The 25,714-nt window shown below is 46.5% G+C and overlaps 1 protein-coding gene across 1 annotated transcript in view; it reads left to right on the top strand.

Moving 5' to 3' along the window:
- dnah9 (dynein, axonemal, heavy chain 9) overlaps nt 1-25,714 on the top strand; it is a 124,287-nt gene that overhangs the window by 33,231 nt on the left and 65,342 nt on the right. The window contains exons 35-49 of the mRNA XM_014179529.3: nt 363-650; nt 2,691-2,901; nt 3,015-3,142; nt 3,221-3,329; nt 3,529-3,676; nt 3,922-4,096; nt 5,505-5,678; nt 6,037-6,244; nt 6,743-6,908; nt 12,378-12,480; nt 12,960-13,199; nt 21,652-21,813; nt 24,470-24,666; nt 24,878-25,040; nt 25,265-25,388. Coding sequence (XP_014035004.3) covers nt 363-650; nt 2,691-2,901; nt 3,015-3,142; nt 3,221-3,329; nt 3,529-3,676; nt 3,922-4,096; nt 5,505-5,678; nt 6,037-6,244; nt 6,743-6,908; nt 12,378-12,480; nt 12,960-13,199; nt 21,652-21,813; nt 24,470-24,666; nt 24,878-25,040; nt 25,265-25,388 — 2,596 coding nt within the window. The remainder of the gene's footprint in view (nt 1-362; nt 651-2,690; nt 2,902-3,014; nt 3,143-3,220; nt 3,330-3,528; nt 3,677-3,921; nt 4,097-5,504; nt 5,679-6,036; nt 6,245-6,742; nt 6,909-12,377; nt 12,481-12,959; nt 13,200-21,651; nt 21,814-24,469; nt 24,667-24,877; nt 25,041-25,264; nt 25,389-25,714) is intronic.

Below are 25,714 nucleotides of genomic sequence, written 5' to 3'. Positions count from 1 at the left end.
TCAACCTTTACCTCTCCTGAGTCTGTACGAGAGTTGCAGCAATGGGACAAGATTGTAACTACCAATTGGATATCACAAAAAAGGGTAAAAAGTACAAAAAATGTTTATATTGTTTGACCATTTTGACAATTTTTCTGGTTTCAGCTGAAACCAGAAAAAAAGGACACAGTCATGTTTGGCATTTCAAAACAACAAAGACTATGCTTTGTCTGTCTAGTAAACAAGCACTTTCGGAAACTTTTTGTACAACCATTTCTATCCCTTCCATTACATTTCTATCCCTTCCATTACACATCTTTGTCATTCTTGGAAAAGGAAAATGCCCCTTAAATATTAATGTTCCATCTCTCCCTGGTCTCCAGGACCACTATGACTGGGGGTTGAGAGCCATCAAGTCTGTCCTGGTGGTGGCTGGATCCCTGAAGCGGGGTGACCCAGATCGGCCTGAGGACCAGGTCCTCATGCGGGCTCTGAGAGACTTCAACATCCCTAAGATCGTGACGGATGACATGCCAGTGTTCATGGGGCTTATCGGAGACCTGTTCCCTGCTCTGGACGTCCCCAGGAAGAGAGACCTGGAGTTTGAGAAGCATGTCAAGCAGTCTGTGTTGGACCTTAAATTACAGGCTGAGGATAACTTTGTACTGAAGGTGAGTTGTAATTACCGGTTGACCAGGGTGGGCTGTTTCAGCCTTTAGAGAGTGTTGGTTGAAAGTTATGTTTCCATGTTGATGAATGACTTAATGAATGATGCAATTCATATAACAAGTGACCCAGGCCTAAAATCATCCAAAAAAACATGAAAAGACACCGTTTTTTGACGGTAGATGATAGTCCTATAAGAACACAGCCCATAATACAGTAATCTCCCTAACCTTCAATAACACTGCCAGGGAAAATAAACCGCACTTCAATCTTGGTAATTAACAATAAAACAACAAATTCAGCTGTTGTGTTCCTCTGCTACTAGTTCCCGTTTTCCAAAAGCCATGTACCTGGTGTTGCACTGTACTGTATCAGTGGTAAACACACATTAGCGTCAGAGCAGTCTGGGTTGTGGATGAATCGGCCAAATATACCCAACCCAAACCCTCCGGTTATACTGTAATAACGTCCCAGGTGGAAAGGTCCACCGTCCTCATTCTAGCCATTATGCTGCGTTCACACACACACACACACGCACACACATACAATGTCAGAGACAGAGGAAAGCAGGGCCAGGGGAAATGAGTGCAATCTGCAGCGGGTCAAAGCGGCATGGTAGCAACGTAATGACACTCCATCACACCGCTGTACCGCAAGAGCAGCTCATAATCCTGCCACTGTCACAGACACCACACATGGATATAAACAGGGAGGGAACAGGCTGATGAGACAACGGCAGGTCAATAATGATCAATTTGTATCGTCTGAACCTTACACTCTCCGTCTCTGTCGGACACCCTATTCCCTGAAGCCATGTTAAACTATATTATAGTGCACTACTTTTGGCCACATTCTGTTGGTCAGTAAGATCAGAGTGAAAGGAGGAAGTCCAGAGGGGAATGGGTTTATTTGACTTTAGTGTTAGCCTCTCATAATGTTAGCCTGTTGTAGTGTTAGCCACTCATAATTTTAGCCTGTTGTAGTGTTAGCCTCTCATAATGTTAGCATGTTGTAGTGTTAGCCTCTCATAATGTCAGCATGTTGTAGTGTTAGCCTCTCATAATATTAGCCTGTTGTAGTGTTAGCCTCTCACAATGTTGGCCTGTTGTACTGTTAGCCTCTCATAATGTTAGCCTGTTGTGGTGTTAGCCACTTGTAGCGCTAGCATTAGCCCCTGTCAGCTGCCCACACATCAAATCTAATATCAATGTGGGTCTTTCGGATGCTAACACTATGCTGAGGGTGAATAGCTTGAGTCAATTGCATTGATTGGGAATGCCATCAGTGAGTTTCACTGTGAAAGGAAATATGATTTTCTCTCGCGCTCTCGCTCTCTCTCGTTTTCTTACCGTTACAGAGACTTTGATATTTGCCACACTGTACTTTAATCTGTTATTTTCTCAAGTTCCTGTCACATCCACAGTTCAAGTTGTTCATATTTTGTGTATCAAAGTGTTGCTGATATTAATGAGGTGAATTTGATACTTTACATAACACAGATGAGGTGATTTTAGAGGTAGCATAATGTGTTCTTTCCACACTGTTTGCTGTTTGCATTAAGCATTTATTTTTATTTTTTTATTTCACCTTTATTTAAATAGGCCATGGTGGCAAAGTAATTACAATATAGCAATTAAACACTGGAATGGTAGGATGTGCAGAAGATGAATGTGCAAGTTGAGATACTGGGGTGCAAAGGAGCAAGATAAATAAATATATAAATACAGTATGGGGATGAGGTAGATTGATGGGCTATTTACAGATGAGCTATGTACAGGTGCAGTGATCTGTGAGCTGCTCTGACAGCTGGTGCTTAAAGCTAGTGAGGGAGGTAAGAGTCTCCAGCTTCAGAGATTTTTGCAGTTCGTTCCAGTCATTGGCAGTCAATACTGCTCTTTCACTGAGCTGTAATGTGAGTGACACACTGTATGGTACTGATCTACTCTGCTGCATTGCAGTGTACCATACCATTCTGCATAGCAATACCATACTATTTGTCTCTCCCTTTCTCTCTCTGGCTCTCGCTCTCTCCTTCCTTCCCTCAGGTGGTACAGTTGGAAGAGTTGCTGGCAGTGCGCCACTCTGTGTTTGTGGTGGGTAACGCAGGCACAGGGAAGAGCCAGGTGATGAGATCTCTCCAACGGACCTACCAGAACATGAAGCGAAGGCCCGTGTGGGCAGACCTCAACCCCAAAGCTGTGACCAATGATGAGCTGTTTGGCATCATCAACCCTGCAACCAGGGAGTGGAGGGATGGTGAGGGGAGGGCATGATGTTGACGGTTATGATGGTGATGGTGATGATGATTGTCATGATGGTGATGATGACATGGCCAACATATAGACCTTTGATACATGTCTGTTTTCCAGGTCTGTTCTCTAACATCATGCGGGAGCTGGCTAACCTCAGCCACACTGGGCCTAAATGGATCGTACTGGATGGAGACATAGACCCCATGTGGATTGAGTCTCTCAACACTGTCATGGATGACAACAAGGTGTGTGTCTGTCTGTCTCCCTGTCTGTGTTTCTCTGTCCGTCTGTGTAATAACGCTCTGTACCTTTCCCTGCATTAGGTGTTAACCCTGGCGAGTAATGAACGTATCCCTCTCAACCCGACCATGAGGCTGGTGTTTGAGATCAGTCACCTCCGGACTGCTACTCCGGCTACTGTATCTAGAGCTGGTATGCTAGTCTTCCGCCTCCTACATTACCTCTCCTCCTCTCCTTATCCTATCCCTGTCCCCCTGCTCTCCTCTTCTTTTGTTGTTATCCTAGACCACACATTTCACAGTTAGATCACATTTTACATGTATTTGTACGTACTGTGTAGTTACCTGTTTACATGTGACTACAGAGTAACAAGCTCTGCTTGTCCCTCCAGGCATTCTGTATATCAACCCGGCAGATCTGGGCTGGAACCCGCCTGTATCCAGCTGGATTGACAGGAGGGAGGTCCAATCGGAGAAGGCCAACCTGACCATCCTGTTTGACAAGTACCTCCCCTCATGTCTGGACACCCTCAGGTCCAGGTAACGCATCAGCTGTCAGTATGGAATGGTTCATAGTGATCTAGATGGTTCCTCTGGACTGAGGGGAGAGACACTGTAGACATGGAAGAGGGTGAGAGGGAGTAAGAAAGGTTAGAGAGAGAAGACAGAGAGGGCGAGTGACAGAGAACAATAGGCCTAAATAGTATCAGACATTAAAAAAAGATATATATATATATTTATTTCACTGATGGTCTCACCCCTATGTCTGTAATGTGTGTGGTCAGGTTTAAGAAGATCATCCCAGTCCCGGAGCAGAGTATGGTCCAGATGCTGTGCCATCTGTTGGAGTGTCTGTTAACCCCAGAACACACCCCTCCAGACTGCCCTAAGGAACTCTACGAACTCTACTTTGTCTTCGGTGCTGTCTGGGCCTTCGGAGGTGCCATGTTCCAGGACCAGGTCTGATGGTTGAATGATTGCTATGATTATGGTTGGTCCTCTGTAGCTCAGTGGGGCTTGCAACACCAGGATAGTGGGTTAGATTCCTAGGACCACCCGTACTTAAAATGTAAGTTGCTTTGGATAAAAGTGTCTCCTAAATGGCATATATTATTATAAAGTATTTTTGTGAGACACATTCCTACGTAGCGGATAAGTGCTTTCCCTGAGTCAAAGAATAAAATAGATTGCTTCAGAAAAAGTGGTATACTTTTATCACGGGTGCAAACGCTTTAGTAAATCGTCTTCTAATTCGCTCTCCAACTCCCCTCAAAGCTTCAGATGATGAGAATTGCTTCACATATATTTCAGTAAAGTATGGTGGTTTTCAATGCGAGGACTCCGTACTGTACTGCAGCTTCATCTTCAAAACTAAGTGTATTCCACTCACAGTCCTAAACACTATACCCGGCTGAATTTTTAACCAGCCGCGAACAAAGTGACGAGCGGTTGCTAAGCAACCCAGACAGCTCCGTACAGTAACCATGTCCATCTAAGTTATGGGATAAAACAGTCTCTCCTAGCATACCAATGTACTCCACTTTATTTCCTTATCTACACTGCATTTATATGCTAAGTTGGTTTATTGACTGTAGAGCAGGGCCTGAACACAGTAGACAGCCTGGAGAGAGGGAAAGGAGAGAGGAGAGAGAGGAAATAACAGCTCAGGGATTTTTATTTTTTACTGATGGATACCCACTGGCCAAAGACGTCATTTCACATCAAGTTTGGATTTACATTAAGGTTGAGTTGTTAACTAACGTGAATGCAACGTGAAATCAACAAAAAAATTCCCCAATTCATTGGATTTAGGTTAAAATTTCCCTTACGTTGATGACTTTTTGAAAATCCAATCACTTTTCCATGTTGAATCAACGTCATCACATTGAATTTTCTTGTTGAAATGATGTAGAAACAATGTTAACTCCACCAGTTTCCACCAGTGGGTAGTTGTTCCACCAGTGGGTAGTTGTTCTGCCAGTGGGTAGTTGTTCCACCAGTGGGTAGTTGTTCCACCAGTGGGTAGTTGTTCCACCAGTGGGTAGTTGGATAGGAGTGTCTGTTTCATTTGATTGTTTTTTAATACAGGCCGAAAGTGATCGCAATGCAATAAACCATGGCTTCCTCTCCCAGAAGTATCTCAAGACTATTGAGAGTGACCCAATGTTTGTCTCTCCCTGTGTGTGTGTGTGTGTGTGTGTGTGTGTGTGTGTGTGTGTGTGTGTGTGTGTGTGTGTGTGTGTGTGTGTGTGTGTGTGTGTGTGTGTGTGTGTGTGTGTGTGTTGTGTGTGTGTGTGTGTGTGTGTGTGTGTGTGTGTGTGTGTGTCTGTGTCTGTGTCTGTGTGTGTGTGTGTGTGTGTGTGTGTAGTTGGTGGACTACCGTGTGGAGTTTAGTAAGTGGTGGGTGACAGAGTTTAAGACCATCAAGTTCCCCTCCCAGGGGACTGTGTTTGACTACTACATTGACCCCGACACCAAGAAGTTTGAACCCTGGTCCAAGATGGTGCCCAGGTTCGAGATGGATGCTGATATTCCTCTACAGGTACGGTAAAGTCTTGTGTTATTGGTGTCACTTCATGTCACTTCTATGGTGACATTATATCATGCATTAGCTGCTTCAAAGCTCTTCTATGTAGTCATCGACAGTCTACAGTAAAATATCTTCTCATTACATATTCTTTACAATTTAGTCTTTTACCAGATGCTCTTCTCCAGAGCAATTTACAAAAAGTGAACATCGGTGGCATAAATATTGCACAACATCCGGCTTGAAGGACCACAATAAGTAATGGTTTAGGTTGTAACTGGAGTTGAGTAATCTGATCCTAGATCTGTGGAGAAACACCAACCTGTAGAGTATCTACAGTCTGAACTCTGTCCCCTATCTCCGCTCTCCCAAGGCATGTCTGGTCCACACCACAGAGACTATCCGCGTCCGTTACTTCATGGACCGCCTCTTGGAACGCCGCCGGCCCGTCATGCTGGTCGGGAATGCCGGTACTGGGAAGTCTGTTCTGGTCGGAGACAAACTGGGATCACTGGACCAGGAGAAATACATGATCAAAAACGTCCCCTTCAATTATTACACCACCTCTGCCATGCTACAGGGTAGGGAATGGTCTGCTACTACTAGTGTACAACTGCAAATAAATATACTGTAGCCTAGCTGGTTCTCTCCATTCCCTCTTTCTACACTCATCCTCATCCATCTTTCTACACTCATCCTCCATTCATCTTTCTACACACATCCTCCATCCATCTTTCTACACTCATCCTCCATTCATCTTTCTACACTCATCCTCCATCCATCTTTCTACACTCATCCTCCATTCATCTTTCTACACTCATCCTCATCCATCTTTCTACACTCATCCTCCATTCATCTTTCTACACTCATCCTCCATCCATCTTTCTACACTCATCCTCCATCCATCTTTCTACACTCATCCACCATCCATCTTTCTACACTCATCCACCATCCATCTCTTTCTGCACTCATCCACCATCCATCTCTTTCTGCACTCATCCTCCATTCATCTCTTTTTACATTCCCATCCCTCTCTCTTTCCACTCTCATCCTCTCCTCCTTCCCTCTCTCCTGTGCAGCGGTATTGGAGAAGCCCCTGGAGAAGAAGGCAGGCCGTAACTATGGTCCTCCAGGCAGCAGGAGGCTGGTCTACTTCATAGACGATATGAACATGCCAGAGGTGGACGCCTACGGCACCGTGCAGCCACACACACTCATACGCCAACACCTGGACTACAACCACTGGTGAGAGGACGTGCACACACAGACCCTGCAGTCACACACACTCATACGCCAATGTAACAGTGCTCTTCTTGCGTTGTGTACAACCATCGACACAGACTCCAACTTGTAGCACCAATCATGGAGATTTATTCTGATAGAAAGAGCACAAAATTGCACATAATGCATTGCACGGCTCTCCATCCAACAATGTACTCACAAAATGTACAAAATATACAACCCCCCCACCAGACACAGTAAGTTGCTAGCTAGTATTAGCTGGAATTCTCTACAAACAAATACACAACAAATATGCACAGAAAACGCTGCGTTTTATGTGTGATGTTCTAATAATATTTACAAACAAATTGATATAAATTGTACTTTAAAATATCACTTGGGAGTATAAAAAATAACTTTTCAACCAACAACGTACCGCTGGTTTGGTGCTTGTTCACTGGGACGATTCAAATTTAAACATCCTCCCTCGTAAGCAAGCCACGCAAACCAGCCAATAAGATGCCATGTTGAGTAGGTGAAGACAAGACAAAACTAAAAGCAAAAGCCCATTGTCTTAACAATAAAGTGGCAAGGTGAATCACCAATATAACCCTGTTACACCAACACCTGGATTGTGAGGCACAGCTGAGTGAGCATAATAATTTGCTTTTTTTTATTTTGCTGAACTGATGGTCTGCATCTGATGGTCAGTCTGAGGGGATGGAAAGCGCAGTGATGAGGCTGCCTCTCACCCGACTCACCATCCCTGTCTCCCTCCCTCCACTGAGAAAAGTGGACAGTCTTCAAGCTGATGGCGAAACTCAAGTCGCAGTGCATTATGTCTGCCTCATGCACCAATTAATGTTGTTCATTCGATGTCCAGATAAAGTGAAATATTACTTGATATAAAAAAAGAGACAAGCCGCTTATAATAACAACGCAAGCTTATCGAAACACTTTGCTACTCATTCATTGCAGCTGCAGTGCTGGTTGTAGCATGAGTGGAAGTAGGGAGAACTTGCATTTTATGGCTTATAAAAGTTTTGAACAAAGTGTTGACAGTGCTGAATAACTTAAACATGAATTTACTCATAAAAACAGCAGTGCTTTGCTGTATTCGTTGAATCTCTCACTAGTCATGGTTTTAAAAGTTTTGAACTCTCAGTTTCAGCTTTGCTGTGTGCTCAAGGCTTCTTTTTACAGTCTATGGCTCAAGGAAACTGCAGACGCTGTGATCTAAGCTATCTGATTTGCCAGCAGTAGGCCTATAGGTGCACTTGATTTGCTCTCTGGGTTCTACCTTCAGACACATGAAATGGTTCAAAATGGGAAACTTTGCCTTCCCGGCGCAATGGCTGCTGAATCAAGTGCATCTACTGCCAACAGCACGAAACAAATAAAAAAATTGTAACGCAAGGCTTTACCGTAGTTTGTTTTTACAGAAATGTTTGGTGATCGACTAGGAATGCTTTGGAGATCAACCAGTTGATCGACCGGTTGGTGACCACTGCAGTAGATGCAGTGGTCCTATGTATTGTTATCACAGATGGAACTTGACAGTGATATTTTATGGAAAGAACGATGTTCCACTTCATCATTTAAGAACCCCATAAATGTTGGACAATTACAGTAAAGACACATTTGTTCAGAGTTACTGTACCACAGCTCTTTTAAAGAGGGTACTGGCTGGCTAACCCTGCTATAGCAAACCTACTGCAGTGAGTTAGTCCAATAATTGATCTGTTATTCAGCTTACTACAGCAGAGCATGTCTTCAGTTTACTATTCAAAGGGACACTCACTGCAGTTGATGTTACTAAAATATGCTACAACTTAAATGATGTCCAATGTGAGAGCTTGGGCATGTGATTTTCCTTAAAAGGATTGTGTAGCTGGGGCATCAGGCATAGTAAGCGTATTGTAGACACAGCCACAGGGTTTGTGTGTGTGGTGTGTGTGTGTGTGTGTGTGTGTGTGTGTGTGTGTGTGTGTGTGTGTGTGTGTGTGTGTGTGTGTGTGTGTGTGTGTGTGTGTGTGTGTGTGTGTGTGTGTGTGTGTGTGTGTGTGTGTGTGTGTGTGTGTGTGTGTGTTTTACACACGGTCAGCCAGTAGAGTTATGGAGGGTATCTCAGGTATGAAATTGAGAGGGAGAAGGGTGTTACTAAGCTATGCTGGCTTAAGGGAGAGTTGAGGTGTGCACATTGACAGGAGCACATGGAGAGTGTGTTTCTGTATTTCATTGCAATGTGTATGTGCCTGTGCTTTTGTGTGCCTGTGGACATGTTTAACTATACTTATGGGGACCAGAAGTCCCCACAAGAATAGTAAACGAACAAAACATTGACATTTTGTTAGTCCCCACACGGTCAAATGCTATATTGAACAAAAATATAAACCCAACATGTAAAGTGTTTCTTGAGCTGAAATAAAAGATCCTAGAAATCTTTCATACACACAAAAAACGTATTGTGCACAAATTTGTTTACATCGCTGTTAGTGAGCATTTCTCATTTGCCAAGATAATCCATCCACCTGACAGGTGTGGAATATCAAGAAGCTGATTAAACAGTGTCACGTTGTATAAGGATCGGAGACAGGTGCAGGAATGTGTAATAAGGGGTTTTATTACTCCACCCAAAATACAACATGTCATGAACATGACACGGGGACGAAGCCCAAAACAAACACGTATATAAAATACACAGGGATATAACCCAAACAAAAGAGCGAGGTTTAAACCTCTAAAGATTACACGGGACGAGACCCGTAATAACACTACACAGGACGAGACCCGAAATAACAAGTGCACCAGCAGCGGGACGACACCGGCCTGGGGGACAACCACAGGGGCGCGGTGCACCAGCAGCAGGACGACACGGCCTCGGGGACGAACACAGGGGCGCGGTGTGGGTTGGTCAGGGCGCCGACGATGAAAATCCCTAGTCAGCGAAGCACCACTCCTCTGGGCCGTCCCCTCCCAACCGATGAGGTAATGGAGACGCCCTGCTCAACGCCTCGAATCCAGAACTTCACGGACTGAGTACGACGGACCTCCCTCGATGTCCAGAGGAGGAGGCGGGGCGTCACTGGGTCCAGCCTCAGCAACGGGACCAGGCACTACTGGTCTGAGGAGAGACACATGAAAAGTCGGGTTAATGCGGTAATCAGCAGGGAGTTGCAAACGGTACGTTACCTCATTAACCCTCCTCAGGACTTGGAACGGCCCCACAAACCGCAGGCTCAGCTTCCGGCAGGGCAGGCGCAGGGGCAGGTTCCAGGTGGAGAGCCTTGATCTGGCTCAAATGCCAGGGTGCCAAGACCGGCTGATACCCCAACACGCACTGGAAAGGAGTGAGGTTAGTGGAGGAGTGGCGGAGGGAATTCTGCGCAATGTCCTCTGACACAATGTCCTCTGGGATCCCGTAGTGCCAGAAGACGTGCTTAAAAAGAGCCTCCGCGGTTTGCATGGCCGACGGGAGCTCAGGCAGAGGAATGAGGCGACAAGCTTTGGAAAACCGGTCCACAACGACAAGATCGGTGGTGTTCCTCTGGGAGGGGGAAAGGTCAGTGACAAAGTCCACTCAGAGGTGAGACCAGGGTTGTTGTGGAACCGGCAGGGGAAGGAGCTTTCCATAAGGGAGGTGTCTGGGTGTCTTTGACTGAGCACAGATGGAGCAGGAAGAGACGTAAACCTGGGCGTCCTAGCCAAGGTGGGCCACCAGTACTTCTCAGACAGGTAGGCGATGGTACGGCTTTCCCCAGGATGACCCGACACAGGTGCCGTGTGTGCCAGGTACGGAGGCGGTCCCGCACACCTGTGGGCACGTAGGCGCGGTTCTCCGGGCACTGTGCAGGTGTGGGTTCCAGGCGCAGGGCCTGCCGTATGTCGGCGTCCACGTTCCACACCACTGGCGCGATGATACGGAACAGAGGGATGATGGGGGTCTCCTCTCCCTGCCTCACCTCTGCGTCATAGAGGCGAGACAGGGCGTCAGCCTTCACGTTCTTCGAGCCTGGCCTATAGGAAGGCATGAATTGGAACCTGGCGAAGAGTAGAGCCCACCAGGCCTGTCTCGGGTTTAGCCTCTTTGCTGCCCTGATGTACTCCAGGTTGCGGTGGTCCGTCCACACCAGGAAAGGCTGTTTGGACTACTCCAGCCAGTGCCTCCACGCCTTCAGAGTCTTCTTGACCGCCAAGAGTTCCCGGTCCCCTACGCCGTGGTTCCTCTGGGCGGGGCTCAGCTGCTTGGCGTAGAAGACACAGGGCCGCAGCTTTGGAGAGGTTCCGGTACGCTGGGACAGCACTGCCCCGACTCCTACTTCGGAGGCATCCACCTCGACGATGAAAGGGAGTGAGGGGTCAGGATGTGCTGCACGGGAGCAGTGGTGAAGCGTGCCATGAGTGTCTCGAACGCCCTCTCCACCTCCGCCATCCAACGAAGCCGCTGGGAACCTACTCTCAGCAGGGAGGTAAGAGGCGCGACCACCGTGCTGAAGCCCCGGATGAACCTCCGGAAATAGTTGGCGAACCCCAGGAATCGCTTGACTGCTTTCACAGAGTTGGGGATGGGCCATGACCTGACTTCACTGACGCGTTGCTCCTCCATTTCCACTCCCTCCGTGGATATGAGGTAGCCCAAAAAAGACACGGACCGCTGGAAAAACAAAAATGTATCTTGTTTGACATATAGATCATGCTCCAATAGTCTTCGCAGCACAGACCTGACTAACGAGACATGCTGGTCGCGGTCAGCAGAATAGACCAAAATGTCATCTATATAAACCACTACGCCCCGTGCCAGCATGTCCCGAAACACTTTGATAATAAAGGCCTGGAATACTGAAGGAGTATTAAAGAGGCCAAAAGGCATTATGAGATACTCGTAATGGCCGGTGGTCGTGGAAAAGGCCGTTTTTCCATTCGTCGCCTGCACAAATGCGCACCAGATTGTAGGCGCTCCTCAAGTCCAGATTCGTGAAGTACTGCGCCCTGTGCATTTGTGCGATGATGGTTGGGATAAGGGGTAAAGAATAGCTGAACTTTACGGTGCCTTTATCCAGAGTTCGATAATCAGTGCAGGGGCGCCGTCCCCCATCTTTCTTTTTAACAAAGAAGAAGCCCGAGGAAGTTGGTGAAGTAGAGGGGTGGATAAAACCCTGCTGGAGGCTCTCCTGCCCAGTCATGTCAAATCAATAGATTAGGGATTTATTTCCGTTGACAAATGTTCTTATCTGAACTGTAACTCAGTAAAATCATTGAAATTGTTGCATGTTGCGTTTATATTTTTGTTCAGTATATTTCTTGGGGGTTTAGGGTTAATGTTAAGGTTAGAATTAGGTTTGGGGTTAGGAGTTAGGTTTAAGGTTTGGGTTTAGGTTAGGTTTTGGGGTTAAGTTAGGGTTAGGGGTTAGGGAAAATAGGATTTTGAATGGTTATAAATTGTGTTTCCCCACAAGGTTAGTTAAACAAGACTGTGTGTGTGTGTGTGTCAAGGTATGACAGGAGTAAGCTGCTGCTGAAAGAGGTCCACAGTGTGCAGTACGTGTCCTGCATGAACCCTACTGCAGGCAGCTTCACCATTAACCCACGACTACAGGTACACACACAGACAGGCTTACAATCAAGCACAGACAAACACGCATGCACTCACACACACACATGCATATCTGATGGTGTCCCGTTGTCTCTATTGCAACGTTTCATTAGCATAATTATAAACCCCTATACATACAGTGGGGGAAAAAAGTATTTGATCCCCTGCTGATTTTGTACGTTTGCCCACTGACAAAGAAAGGATCAGTCTATAATTTTAATGGTAGGTTTATTTGAACAGTGAGAGAATACTTATTTCCCTCATTAAAATGCAAATCATTTTATAACATTTTTGACATGCGTTTTTCTGGATTTTTTTGTTGTTATTCTGTCTCTCACTGTTCAAATGAACCGACTATTAAAATTATAGACTGATCATTTCTTTGTAAGTGGGCAAACGTACAAAATCAGCAGGGGAATCAAATACTTTATCCCCCCACTTTATACACATCATTTTTTATTTTTCTCCAATTCTCTTTGTAGCGTCACTTCTCAGTGTTTGCCTTGTCCTTCCCTGGAGCGGAGGCTCTTAGCACCATCTACAGTTCCATCCTCTCTCAGCACCTCAGGGGAGAGGGCTTCAGTGCTTCCCTGCAGAAGAGCTGTCCTACCCTGGTCCAGCTAGCTCTGGCCCTCCATCAGAGACTCACCTCCACCTTCCTTCCCACCGCTGTCAAGTTCCACTACATCTTTAACCTCCGAGACCTCTCCAACATATTCCAGGTGATGAATGCAAATGAATGAATGGGTTGACGGGTGCACACACCCACACATTTACAATTTACTATCCCTGGTGAAATGTTTTACATTGATGCAAATGTTCAGTTACTGTACACTCAAAACTAAGACCTAGGGCGTTTTCTCCTTCATTCATGAATCGTTCCATTAAAACAGCACCAGTTAAATGTTTTGGCATGTGCACTCAAAACCCATCTCTTTTACTTTTTTAATATACTGTATCAAGGTTTGGATTGGTAGAGTTTTATTGCACCCCAGGCGGTAAAAGTTAAAGTACTGTAACTAATTTCTCATCTAAATGATTATTGATTTAGTAAGGTGTGCCTAGTGTAGAGAAATAAGGCTGAAATTTGCAGAAAAAGAGAGAAGAATGGATTTGCTCTCAGGGGTGTTTGTAACGATTTAATGTATTTAAATGAATATTATATTATACTGTAACCTCTAAAGCTGTCATGAGAGAGAAGCTTATGCGCAGTATTTTTCTGTCACGATCCTCAGCGATTCCAGGGGGGCAAAGACTCTCATTTAATACAAGCACCAATACATAATTAATACTCTAAGTCGTTCAACCATAGTACTTTAGTTTTCATAATTCCTTCCCTGAGACCTCCAAGCCTTGGAACTGTTTCAAGTCACACCCTTATCCTCTTATAAAATGTGCATACAGAACGTCAGAATGTACAGTAAGTCATACTTCAAAAGAACAGGTTCTCAGTTATTCATCATTATTAGCCTTAAATCTAAGAGTTTAGGTTTAGCAATTATAATGAGTTGAGGTTTAGCTATTAGAATTATTCTAACTTCACCTTTAACGATGAGGGAGCATAGATTCAACACTAGAGAGTTTATTATCTATAATTACAGACCATGGACTCCAGCCCTGCTGACCCCTTTATGTTACCTTTTAGACCTTTAATCAACGTTGACGGCCGTACAGCATTGATTTCAATAGCAGGGGCCTGATGGGGGTAGAACTCATTAAACTTAGCTTTTGAACTTTGAAGAGTCTCAGTGCTGTGTGTTTTGGTGAAGCCTGCGTTCTAAAGGGTCTGTGTAGTGTCACTGATGTCAAGTGGGTAGAGAGTGTGGGAGAAAGGTGGGGGGAAAAAAGAGAGAGAGAGAGCGCAGGATGAATCCTTGTTGTTTTTCAGCTGGGGTAATAAGGAGAAAGTGAGATGGGGCTCAGACACAGCCCATAGTTCTCTTTTGAACTTTTCTCTCCATATGTCTTCACTATTCAGCTGCTAACTAGCTCCAGGGCCTGAGGACAGCTAGCTACACAAGGTTGAAGAGACACAGCCTGCTCACACACTCTAGTCCACATTCCACCTTGTCTGCTTGTCCTCACTGTTTTTAAGAATGAAAAGTTCTTTAATTTACAAATAAAGCTTCTGAAAAGTTTACAAATCATCTTAGTGTCTTCAGACATTGTGTTTGCCCTAAACTTGTTATTTGAACTAGCTAGTCAGACGAATTGAGGACTAGTAAGTATTTTAGCGCAATAGCCACGCAGGTCCTATTGTGTTGGTGCTTACTATTACGTCATAGTATTTATTCTATTCCAATTTTGCTGTCCTCTTGTGTTCATTAAAGTTAGCGAAATGTGGATTATTTCTGAAGAGGTTTACCTAAGGAAAATTAGTTTGGTGACTTTTAATGAAGCAGCAGTTAGTTTAGTTTCTTTGTAAACACTGGAACACTGGTACAATCAGCCCAAGGCGACTACTGCCTCATTATCATCAGCTCTAATGAGGAAAACCAAGCTGAGGAACCTAACGGGGGAAAACACTTTGTTACAGCATTTCCAAGGGAACTGTTCAGACAACATTCAAGGTAGTATCTAAGCCTTTCTTCTCTTCACCAGAAATCCTAATATTTTCCAATAGTTACACTCCTCAAGGTAGTTGTCACAAGGTTGTATTGATGTCACAAGAAATGATCAGTTATTTTTTCCGGTTCTCCTCTTTCTGTCACTCTTTGGTTTCTCTCTGTCCCTTATTGATTGAAATACAACCACAAGGCTATCACTAAACACTTTGTAGTGTTTGTCAAGTTTTCATAGTTACTTCACTGACAACAACTCAAAGCCAGATCCAGCTTAATATGATGACAGAAACACACCCATCATCCTATAGGGACACGTTGATGTTTGATAGTTAACTAGATGCCAGTAGCCAAATCCCTGCTAATAGGACAAGAAAAACACTATGTTCCTATAGGGATGTGTTGTGAGAGAACTGCATTCCACAGCACCAGACCGTTAGGAACGCTGTCTATCGTTTGTTTTTCTGCTGTACACGGCCAGCGGGCATAACAGGGATCTGTCTGGCGAACATCACCCTGAATAAGCTCTGGTAGAACAGAAGGAGAGTGGGAATGAGGGAGAGAGAGAACAAGGGAGAAGAAGAGTGATGGGTAGGAGAGGGGGAGGAGGGAAGGAGAAAAGGAGGGAAGAGAGCAGGAGAGATGAGAGAAAGTTATGTCAGCATGGTTAGGAGAGAGAACTCCATCTACTTTATTGTACTTAGGGTTGCAAAGGGTCAGAAACCACACGCTTCCAGGATATTTCCAGAAATTTTCCATGGGAAGTTAAGCCTGGCAATTTTGGGAATTTTGCATAAATTCATCAAAAAAATTTGCTTATAACAGTAAAGCTTTTTTGCGGGATACACATAAGGCAATTCTAGGTCTTGTGGCATATTTTGGTTAAACTATCCCCAATTCAATGGAATTGCAACCCTCTGCATGCACAGTGCATTCTTCCATCACATGTGCAGTGCACTCTTCCATCACATGATTCTCAAGAGCTGATTCTCAAGATCTTGCACGCTACTGAGATGGTATTGAGCCAACACTACTACAATGTCTGAGCCAAGAACTACATGCTTTCTGGTAAGTTTTGATTACAATACTGGGTGGGGTGAATAGATTTTATATGGCTGACTTTTTTGTTAACTAGTAAATAGTAGCCTACAGCAAAGTGTTTAAATAATTTATAATTTGTTAACAATTTCTGCTAGTTAGTTTTTGCTACCATGTGGGTTTTAGCTTGCTTGAGCCTCCTAACTGAGGAGTGTTAATTCACCTGTTTCCATACGTTTCATTTTAAAACATTTATCTTACAAAGGAGTTGTTTAATCTAACTTTTCTAATCTTTACAGGAAAACGGCACTAAAAAATCTGATGTGTGGAGACATTTCACTGCAGCTAATGTAGACGGAAAAGCTGTGTACATTTGCAAATACTGTGCCAAATCATATGTGAAGAATGCAACAAAGATGCAGAATCATCTGACCAAGTGCAAAAAGTTCCCTCAAGCTCACGACAAGCAACCTCTGACAAAAGACCCTCTACTTCTATTCGAGGTGAAAATGATGAATCAGACACCTTATCGATAGCAACAGCTCATGGTCCTTCTGGAATCAGACGTTTTTTTGACTCAATGGAGGAAAGTAGTCAGACAAATGCTGATGAATGTCTTGCTCGAGCTGTGTATGCAACTGGTTCACCTCTGATGCTCACAGGCAATGTGTATTGGAAGAGATTTCTGAATGTTCTTCTCCCAGCATACACCCCTCCAACCAGACATGCTTTATCTACTCATTTGCTGGATGCAGAGTTCAACAGAGTTCAAGTGAAGGTCAAGCAAATCATAGAGAAAGAAGACTGTATTGCAATCATCTCTGATGTGTGGTCGAATGTTTGTGGGCAAGTAATAATTAACTACATCATCTCCACCCCTCAACCAGTATTCTACAAGAGCACAGACACAAGGGACAACAGACACACCGGTCTATACATTGCAGATGAGCTGAAGGCAGTCATCAATGACCTTAGACCACAGAAGGTACTTGCACTGGTGACAGACAATGCTGCGAACATGAAGGCTGCTTGGTCTAAAGTGGAGGAGTCCTACCCTCACATCACACCCATTGGCTGTGCTGCTCATGCCTTGAATCTGCTCCTCAAGGACATCATGGTACTGAAAACAATGGATACCCTCTACAAGAGAGCTAAGGAAATGCTTAGGTATGTGAAGGGTCATCAAGTTATAGCAGCAATCTACCTCACCATGCAAAGTGAGAAGAATAAGAGCACCACATTGAAGATGCCAAGCAACACTCGTTGGGGTGGTGTTGTCATCATATTTGACAGTTTCCTGGAGGGGAAGGAGTCTCTCTAAGAAATGGCCATATCACAGTCTGCCCATATGGACAGCCCCATCAAGAGGATCCTCCTGAATGATGTATTTTGGGAGAGAGTGGTAAGCAGCCTGAAACTCCTGAAACCTATAGCAGTAGCCATTGCACGTATTGAGGGAGACAATGCCATCCTGTCTGATGTTCAGACTCTGCTTGCAGATGTAAGAGAAGAAATCTGTACTGCCCTGCCCACTTCACTGTTGCTCCAAGCAGAGGAAACTGCTGTTCTGAAATACATCAAAATGCATGATGACTTCTGCCTGAAGCCCATACACGCCGCAGCATACATGTTGGACCCCAAGTATGCTGGCAAGAGCATCCTGTCTGCTGCAGAGATCAACAAGGCCTATGGTGTCATCACTACCAGGTCTCGCCACCTTGGCCCGGATGAGGGAAAGGTTCTTGGCAATCTGGCGAAGTACACTTCCAAGCAAGGGCTTTGGATGGAGATGCAATATGGCAGTCGTGCCAACATATCTCATCAGCCACCCGGTGGAAGGGTCTTTGTGGATCTGAGACTCTTTCCCCTGTTGCCTCCATCATCCTCTAAATCCCACCAACATCAGCCACCCCAGAGAGCAACTGGTCCTTGTTTGGGAACACACACACCAAAGCACGCAACAGGCTGACCAATACAAGGGTTGAAAAATTGGTGACCATCCGGGCAAATTTGAGCCTTTTTGAGCCTGACAACGAGCCATCCTCAACAAGGTTGGAAAGTGACAGTGAAGATGAGGCCTCAGAGTCTGATGTTCAAGAGGTGGACATTGAGGAGGTCCAGGGAGAAGACATGGAAGCCTGAGAGGAAGACAACCAAAGCTTTAGTTTCTAGACTATCATTTTACAGATGCATGTTGAAAACGTTTTTGGGAGATGTGATGGATCATTCAATATTCCCTTTCTTTTGTTGTTCAGTGAAATCATTCCATGTGAAGAGTCAACTCATTTAATTAAAGTTCAATTCGTAACTAAATCGTTTTTTTTATTTCTATTGTAAGCATTTAATAATTTGCAATTATGTCTACTTATGATAAGGTTTATGTTTCTGTCTCCATATGATATGGTAAATATATCCAATACAAAAAACATCTACATTTAAATGGTATTAATATAAATTTGCATATATTTCCATTAATTCCCATATATTCCCGTTAACTCCCACGGAAAGTTTCACCTCTGAATATTCCCCAATGTGCAACCCTAATTGTACTGTCTGTCTAACGTAGAAAGCCCAGTCCGCTGAGCTGGGGATAGCTGTAGTAGTTAACCAGGGAGGAGGAGAGGCGTTGTTTGGAACCCAGAGCGACTGGTCGGCAGAGAGGAGTGGAAACAAGCCTCAGATGAAATCAAATCAAATTGTATTTGTCACATGCTTTGTAAACAACAGTTGTACACTAGCAGTGAAATGCTTACTTACGGGCCCTTCCCAATAATGCAGAGAGAAAATTATATATATAATTCAGTTCATATATACACTGCTCAAAAAAATAAAGGGAACACTTAAACAACACATCCTAGATCTGAATGAAAGAAATAATCTTATTAAATACTTCTTTCTTTACATAGTTGAATGTGCTGACAACAAAATCACACAAAAATAATCAATGGAAATCCAATTTATCAACCCATGGAGGTCTGGATTTGGAGTCACACTCAAAATTAAAGTGGAAAACCACACTACAGGCTGATCCAACTTTGATGTAATGTCCTTAAAACAAGTCAAAATGAGGCTCAGTAGTGTGTGTGGCCTCCACGTGCCTGTATGACCTCCCTACAACGCCTGGGCATGCTCCTGATGAGGTGGCGGATGGTCTCCTGAGGAATCTCCTCTCAGACCTGGACTAAAGCATCCGCCAACTCCTGGACAGTCTGTGGTGCAACGTGGCGTTGGTGGATGGAGCGAGACATGATGTCCCAGATGTGCTCAATTGGATTCAGGTCTGGGGAACGGGCGGGCCAGTCCATAGCATCAATGCCTTCCTCTTGCAGGAACTGCTGACACACTCCAGCCACATGAGGTCTAGCATTGTCTTGCATTAGGAGGAACCCAGGGCCAACCGCACCAGCATATGGTCTCACAAGGGGTCTGAGGATCTCATCTCGGTACCTAATGGCAGTCAGGCTACCTCTGGCGAGCACATGGAGGGCTGTGCGGCCCCCCAAAGAAATGCCACCCCACACCATGACTGACCCACCGCCAAACCGGTCATGCTGGAGGATGTTGCAGGCAGCAGAACGTTCTCCACGGCGTCTCCAGACTCTGTCACGTCTGTCACGTGCTCAGTGTGAACCTGCTTTCATCTGTGAAGAGCACAGGGCGCCAGTGGCGAATTTCCCAATCTTGGTGTTCTCTGGCAAATGCCAAACGTCCTGCACGGTGTTGGGCTGTAAGCACAAACCCCACCTGTGGATGTCGGGCCCTCATACCACCCTCATGGAGTCTGTTTCTGACCGTTTGAGCAGACACATGCACATTTGTGGCCTGCTGGAGGTCCTTTTGCAGGGCTCTGGCAGTGCTTCTCCTGCTCCTCCTTGCACAAAGGCGGAGGTAGCGGGCCTGCGGCTGGGTTGTTGCCCTCCTACGGCCTCCTCCACATCTCCTGAAATACTGGCCTGTCTCCTGGTAGCGCCTCCATGCTCTGGACACTACGCTGACAGACACAGCAAACCTTCTTGCCACAGCTCGCATTGATGTGCCATCCTGGATGAGCTGCACTACCTGAGCCACTTGTGTGGGTTGTAGACTCCGTCTCATGCTACCACTAGAGTGAAAGCACCGCCAGCATTCAAAAGTGACCAAAACATCAGCCAGGAAGCATAGGAACTGAGAAGTGGTCTGTGGTTACCACCTGCAGAACCACTCCTTTATTGGGGGTGTCTTGCTAATTGCCTATAATTTCCACCTGTTGTCTATTCCATTTGCACAACAGCATGTGAAATGTATTGTCAATCAGTGTTGCTTCCTAAGTGGACAGTTTGATTTCACAGAAATGTGATTGACTTGGAGTTACATTGTGTTGTTTAAGTGGTCCCTTTATTTTTTTATATATATAATTTTCTCTCTGCATTAATTTTCTCTCATATATATATAAAATAGAAAAAGTATTACACAAGGAATAAATACACAATGAGTAACGATAACTTGGCTATATACACGGGGTACCAGTACCAAGTCGATGTGTAGGGGTACAAGGTAATTGAGGTTGACTTGTACATGTAGGTAGGAAAAAAGTCACTAGGCAACAGGATAGTAACAGTAACATCAGCGCATTTGATGAATCAAAAGAGTGCAAGAAGGGTTAATGCAGATAGTCCAGGTAGCTATTGGTTAACTATTTAGCTAACTGTTTAGCAGTCTTATGGCTTGGGGGTAGAGGCTGGTCCTAGACTTGGTGCATCGGTAGCAGAGAGAACAGTCTGAAGGCTCTGACTCATTCCCATCCCTCTCTTCTGTGGACAATGATAGAGGGGGAAGAGGGGTGGGAGGGGGGGGGGGCTGCCAAACGATGACTGGAGGAAAAGGAGAGGAAGATATTACCCAGACACCTCCAACGCACTCCGTTACGACAGTCATCATCAGATCGGATTCAGTTGGCTGTAACACCCGAGGCGATGATGACGACGTTGATTTGCATACGTCCTGCTGCCTGGAGCACACAGCATCTGTTAGTTTGTGTTTCATCTCCCTCGGTGACGGGCCGCAGAAAGGGACAAACAGTGCCGGGGCTTCACCGGGCCTATTCCTCATGCTAGGGCAGCTGCTGGGAGAGGAGATGGGATTACACTGAGACATGGATGAGTTCTAATCTTCCCCTGTGGGACAATGTTAGTGTTTAGCTCATCCAGAGCAAAGCATATCATCTTAGATTAGTTAGACATTCATCTGTTGGAAGGTATTATTTGATTGATCTGAAGTTTATGTCATTCAGTTCATTTGGGAGCGTGTAGGAGATGCCAGGGTTTAGCTTGTGAAGAGAAACGTATGATGAATAGTCTTACTTTTATGAAATATTTGTCTCTTAAACAGTGATTGCTCAGAATATATACATGAAATCAAACCAAGAAGTCCCATTGAATTCTTTTTTTTACTTACATAAACTCCTGGTCTTACTTTCTCTCACTCTCTTTCTACCAGCATTTAGACCCAACAGCGATCGATTTACCCACGTTTACCTTACAGAATCGGATCCTTTTTAAGGTACACATTGACTTTATCTGCCTCCTGTCCTGTCCAGGGTATTCTGTTCTGTACCAGTGAGTGTCTGAGGGGTCCTGTTGATCTGGTGAAGATCTACCTCCATGAGTCCAACCGTGTCTACAGAGACAAGATGGTGGAGGACAGAGACACACAGGCCTTTGATAAGCTGCAGGCAGACACTGTGAAAAAGTTCTATGAGGTAAGGAGAGTTTTACCAAGTTACACCCAGAGAAATAGAGACGCACACGCAGGCAAGCACGTGGACGTACACCCCTACACACACGCAGGCACGCACGTGGACGTACACCCCTACACACACGCAGGCACGCACGTGGACGTACACCCCTACACACACGCATGCACGCACGTGGACGTACACCCCTACACACACGCACAGGCACGCACCCACAGGCACACACACGCAGGCACGCACATGGACGTACACCCCTACACACACGCAGGCACTCACATGGACGTACACCCCTACACACACGCAGGCACGCACATGGACGTACACCCCTACACACACGCAGGCACGCACATGGACGTACACCCCTACACACACGCAGGCACGCACATGGACGTACACCCCTACACACACGCACAGGCACGCACCCACAGGCACACACACGCAGGCACTCACATGGACGTACACCCGTACACACACTCAGGCACGCACATGGACGTACACCCCTACACACACGCAGGCACGCACATGGACGTACACCCCTACACACACGCAGGCACGCACATGGACGTACACCCCTACACACACGCAGGCACGCACATGGACGTACACCCCTACACACACGCAGGCACGCACATGGACGTACACCCGTACACACACGCAGGCACTCACATGGACGTACACCCCTACACACACGCAGGCACGCACATGTACGTACACCCCTACACACACGCAGGCACGCACATGGACGTACACCCACAGACACCAGCATGGGCACACACATTTCACACACACACTTCACACACAGGCATGCAAACACACTCTGACTCACACAGCACACACACACACACACACACACACACACACACACACACACACACATACACACACACACACACACTGTTGAGGAGAGACTTTTACCAAGTTCAGCAGAGGAAGACGGAGCAAGAGGTGGAGGGGGAAAATCATTAGACAGCCTGCTCAGAGTCGGAGGCCGGACATCAGTGACCAGCGCAGCGAGGAGAGGGAAGAGGAGAGGAATGGAGAGAATAGTAATCAGGAGAAGGGTCTGCCTGTCAGGGCCTGGGCCACCAGCCCAGCAAATTGGAAAACATTTTAATGGTTTTCTGACCGCTGTGCCCTGACTCCCTACCCTCCTGACTTTATCACAAACACACTGTTCATGCTTACAGCCAGGGAACTGACACCTACACACACAGGGGAATACACGCAGACACACAGACACTTTTCTGCAGCGAGGGAACACACACCACCACCACCACACTCCACCACCACCACACACCACCACCACCACACACCACCACCACCACCACCACCACACACCACCACCACCACACACCACCACCACCACACACCACCACCACCACACACCACCATCACCACACACCACCACCACCACCACCACCACCACCACCACCACACACCACCACCACCACCACACACCACCACCACACACCACCACCACCACACACCACCACCACACACCACCACACACCACCACCACCACACACCACCACCACCACATACCACCACACACCACCACCACCACCACACACCACCACCACACACCACCACCACCACCACACACCACCACCACCACACACCACCACCACACACCACCACCACCACACACCACCACCACCACCACACACCACCACACACCACCACCACCACCACCACCACCACACACCACCATCACCACACACCACCACCACCACCACCACCACACACCACCACACACCACCACCACCACCACACACCACCACCACACACCACCACCACCACCACACCACCACCACCACCACACACACACCACCACCACACACCACCACCACCACCACCACCACCACCACCACACCACCACCACCACCACCACCACCACCACACACCACCACCACCACACCACCACCACCACCACCACACCACCACCACCACCACACACCACCACCACCACCACCCACCACACACCACCACCACCACACACCACCACCACCACCACCACCACCACCACCACCACCACCACCACCACCACCACCCACCACCACCACCACCACCACCACACCACCACCACACACCACCACCACCACCACACACCACCACCACCACCACCACCACCACCACCACCACCACACCACCACCACACCACACACCACCACACCACCACCACCACCACCACCACCACACACCACCACCACCACCACCACCACACACACCACCACCACCACCAAAATATAAAGCACCGCTTCCGGCATGCCAGCTAGTCGTTTCCAAGTGTTCTCTAATGAGAAAGAGACAGAAGAAAGGAGAAAGTTATCACAGTTCCCTCAGATAAACTGCAGTCTTAGGGAATACACTGTAGGAATGTACATTTCCTCAAACAGAAGCCTACGTTTAGAAACATCCTGCTGTCATACATAATTGAAGTGTTAAACATAACTAGTAAAAGTGAACACAGAGTAGCCTACTCCAGAGTGATTCCATTTAACCGTTCCACTGTAGGTAACTGAGGCGCTGTCCTAAAATGGCACACTGTTCCCAATATAGTGCACTACTTTTGAACCAGAGCCCAGGCCCTGGTTCAAAAGTAGTGCGCTAAATAGGCAATAAGGGGCCATTTGGGATGCATACTGAATGTGTCTCCCCTCAGGATATGGAGGAGACGCTGGAGCAGGCCAGGGAGATGAACATGTTCTGTCACTTCGCCTCGGGGGTGGGGGAGCCCCGGTACATGGCTGTCCAGTCCTGGAGCTCCCTCAACAAGACACTACTGGAGGTCCTGGACAGCTATAACGAAGTCAACGCTGTCCTCAACCTGGTTCTGTTTGAAGATGCTATGGCTCACATGTAGGAAGGAGAAACCTCTATTTGGCTTTTTAATGTACTTATTATAGGTCCAACATGTCACTAATAAAACAGAAATGAACTGAGAAACACTTTTAATGCCGTATCATCAGTAAATAATGCCGATTGCCTCTTAAAACCTCTGCTTTTGTCCCTCCCTTTCCCCTCTTGCTCTTTATTGCCCTCCCTCCCCCCCCCCCCCCCCCCCCCGTAGTTGCCGTATCAACCGTATCCTGGAGTCTCCACGTGGTAACGCTCTATTGGTCGGCGTGGGCGGCAGCGGCAAGCAGAGCCTCACCCGATTGGCTGCCTTCATCTCCAACCTGGAAGTGTTCCAAATCACCCTCAGGAAAGGCTACGGCATCCCTGACCTCAAGGTACACGCACTCACACATGCACGCACACACACTCGCACGCACGCACCTGCATGCACTGACCGAGACCATTACTTAAACTACAAATGTTCCCCATTCTGTTCTTCTGGGAACTTATGTCTAGCAGCTGACCAGCTAAATGCTCCCTCTCTCCCTTCTCCACTCCCTCCCTTCCTCCCTCCACACCTCTCTCTCTCTCTCTCTCTCTCCCGTCACCCCCCCATCAGACTGACCTGGCGTCCCTCTACATCAAAGCTGGCGTGAAGAATGTTGGCACGGTGCTGCTAATGACTGATGCCCAGGTGGCAGATGAGAAGTTCCTCGTTCTGGTCAACGATCTTTTGGCATCGGGTACGATTGGGACGGGGACATTGGGGAGGGGGGTTGGCATTGGGGTTGGCTGGGACATTGGGGAAGGGGGTTGGCATTGGGGTTGGCTGGGACATTGGGCAAGGGGGTTGGCATTGGGGTTGGCTGGGGGGGACATTGGGAAAGAAGGCTATGTGTCACTCTGTTGGCATTAGGTAAGGCAGGGGAAGCCAGAGCCATATATAAAGAGCTTCAATATACTGTATCTGTCCTTGCCAATAGCTGCCTATGTAGATGAATGAGAGGAGAATACTCTCTTTCACAAAGAAGAACAGCCAGTTACCATGGCTTTGTGTGAGTCTGCTGAA

The sequence above is a fragment of the Salmo salar genome, chromosome 28 (genome assembly GCF_965601325.2).
Source record: "Salmo salar chromosome 28, fSalSal1, whole genome shotgun sequence".
Taxonomy (NCBI): domain Eukaryota; kingdom Metazoa; phylum Chordata; class Actinopteri; order Salmoniformes; family Salmonidae; genus Salmo; species Salmo salar.
The sequence above is the reverse complement of the archived record's forward strand: the minus strand, read 5'-3'. Positions and strand labels throughout refer to the sequence as shown.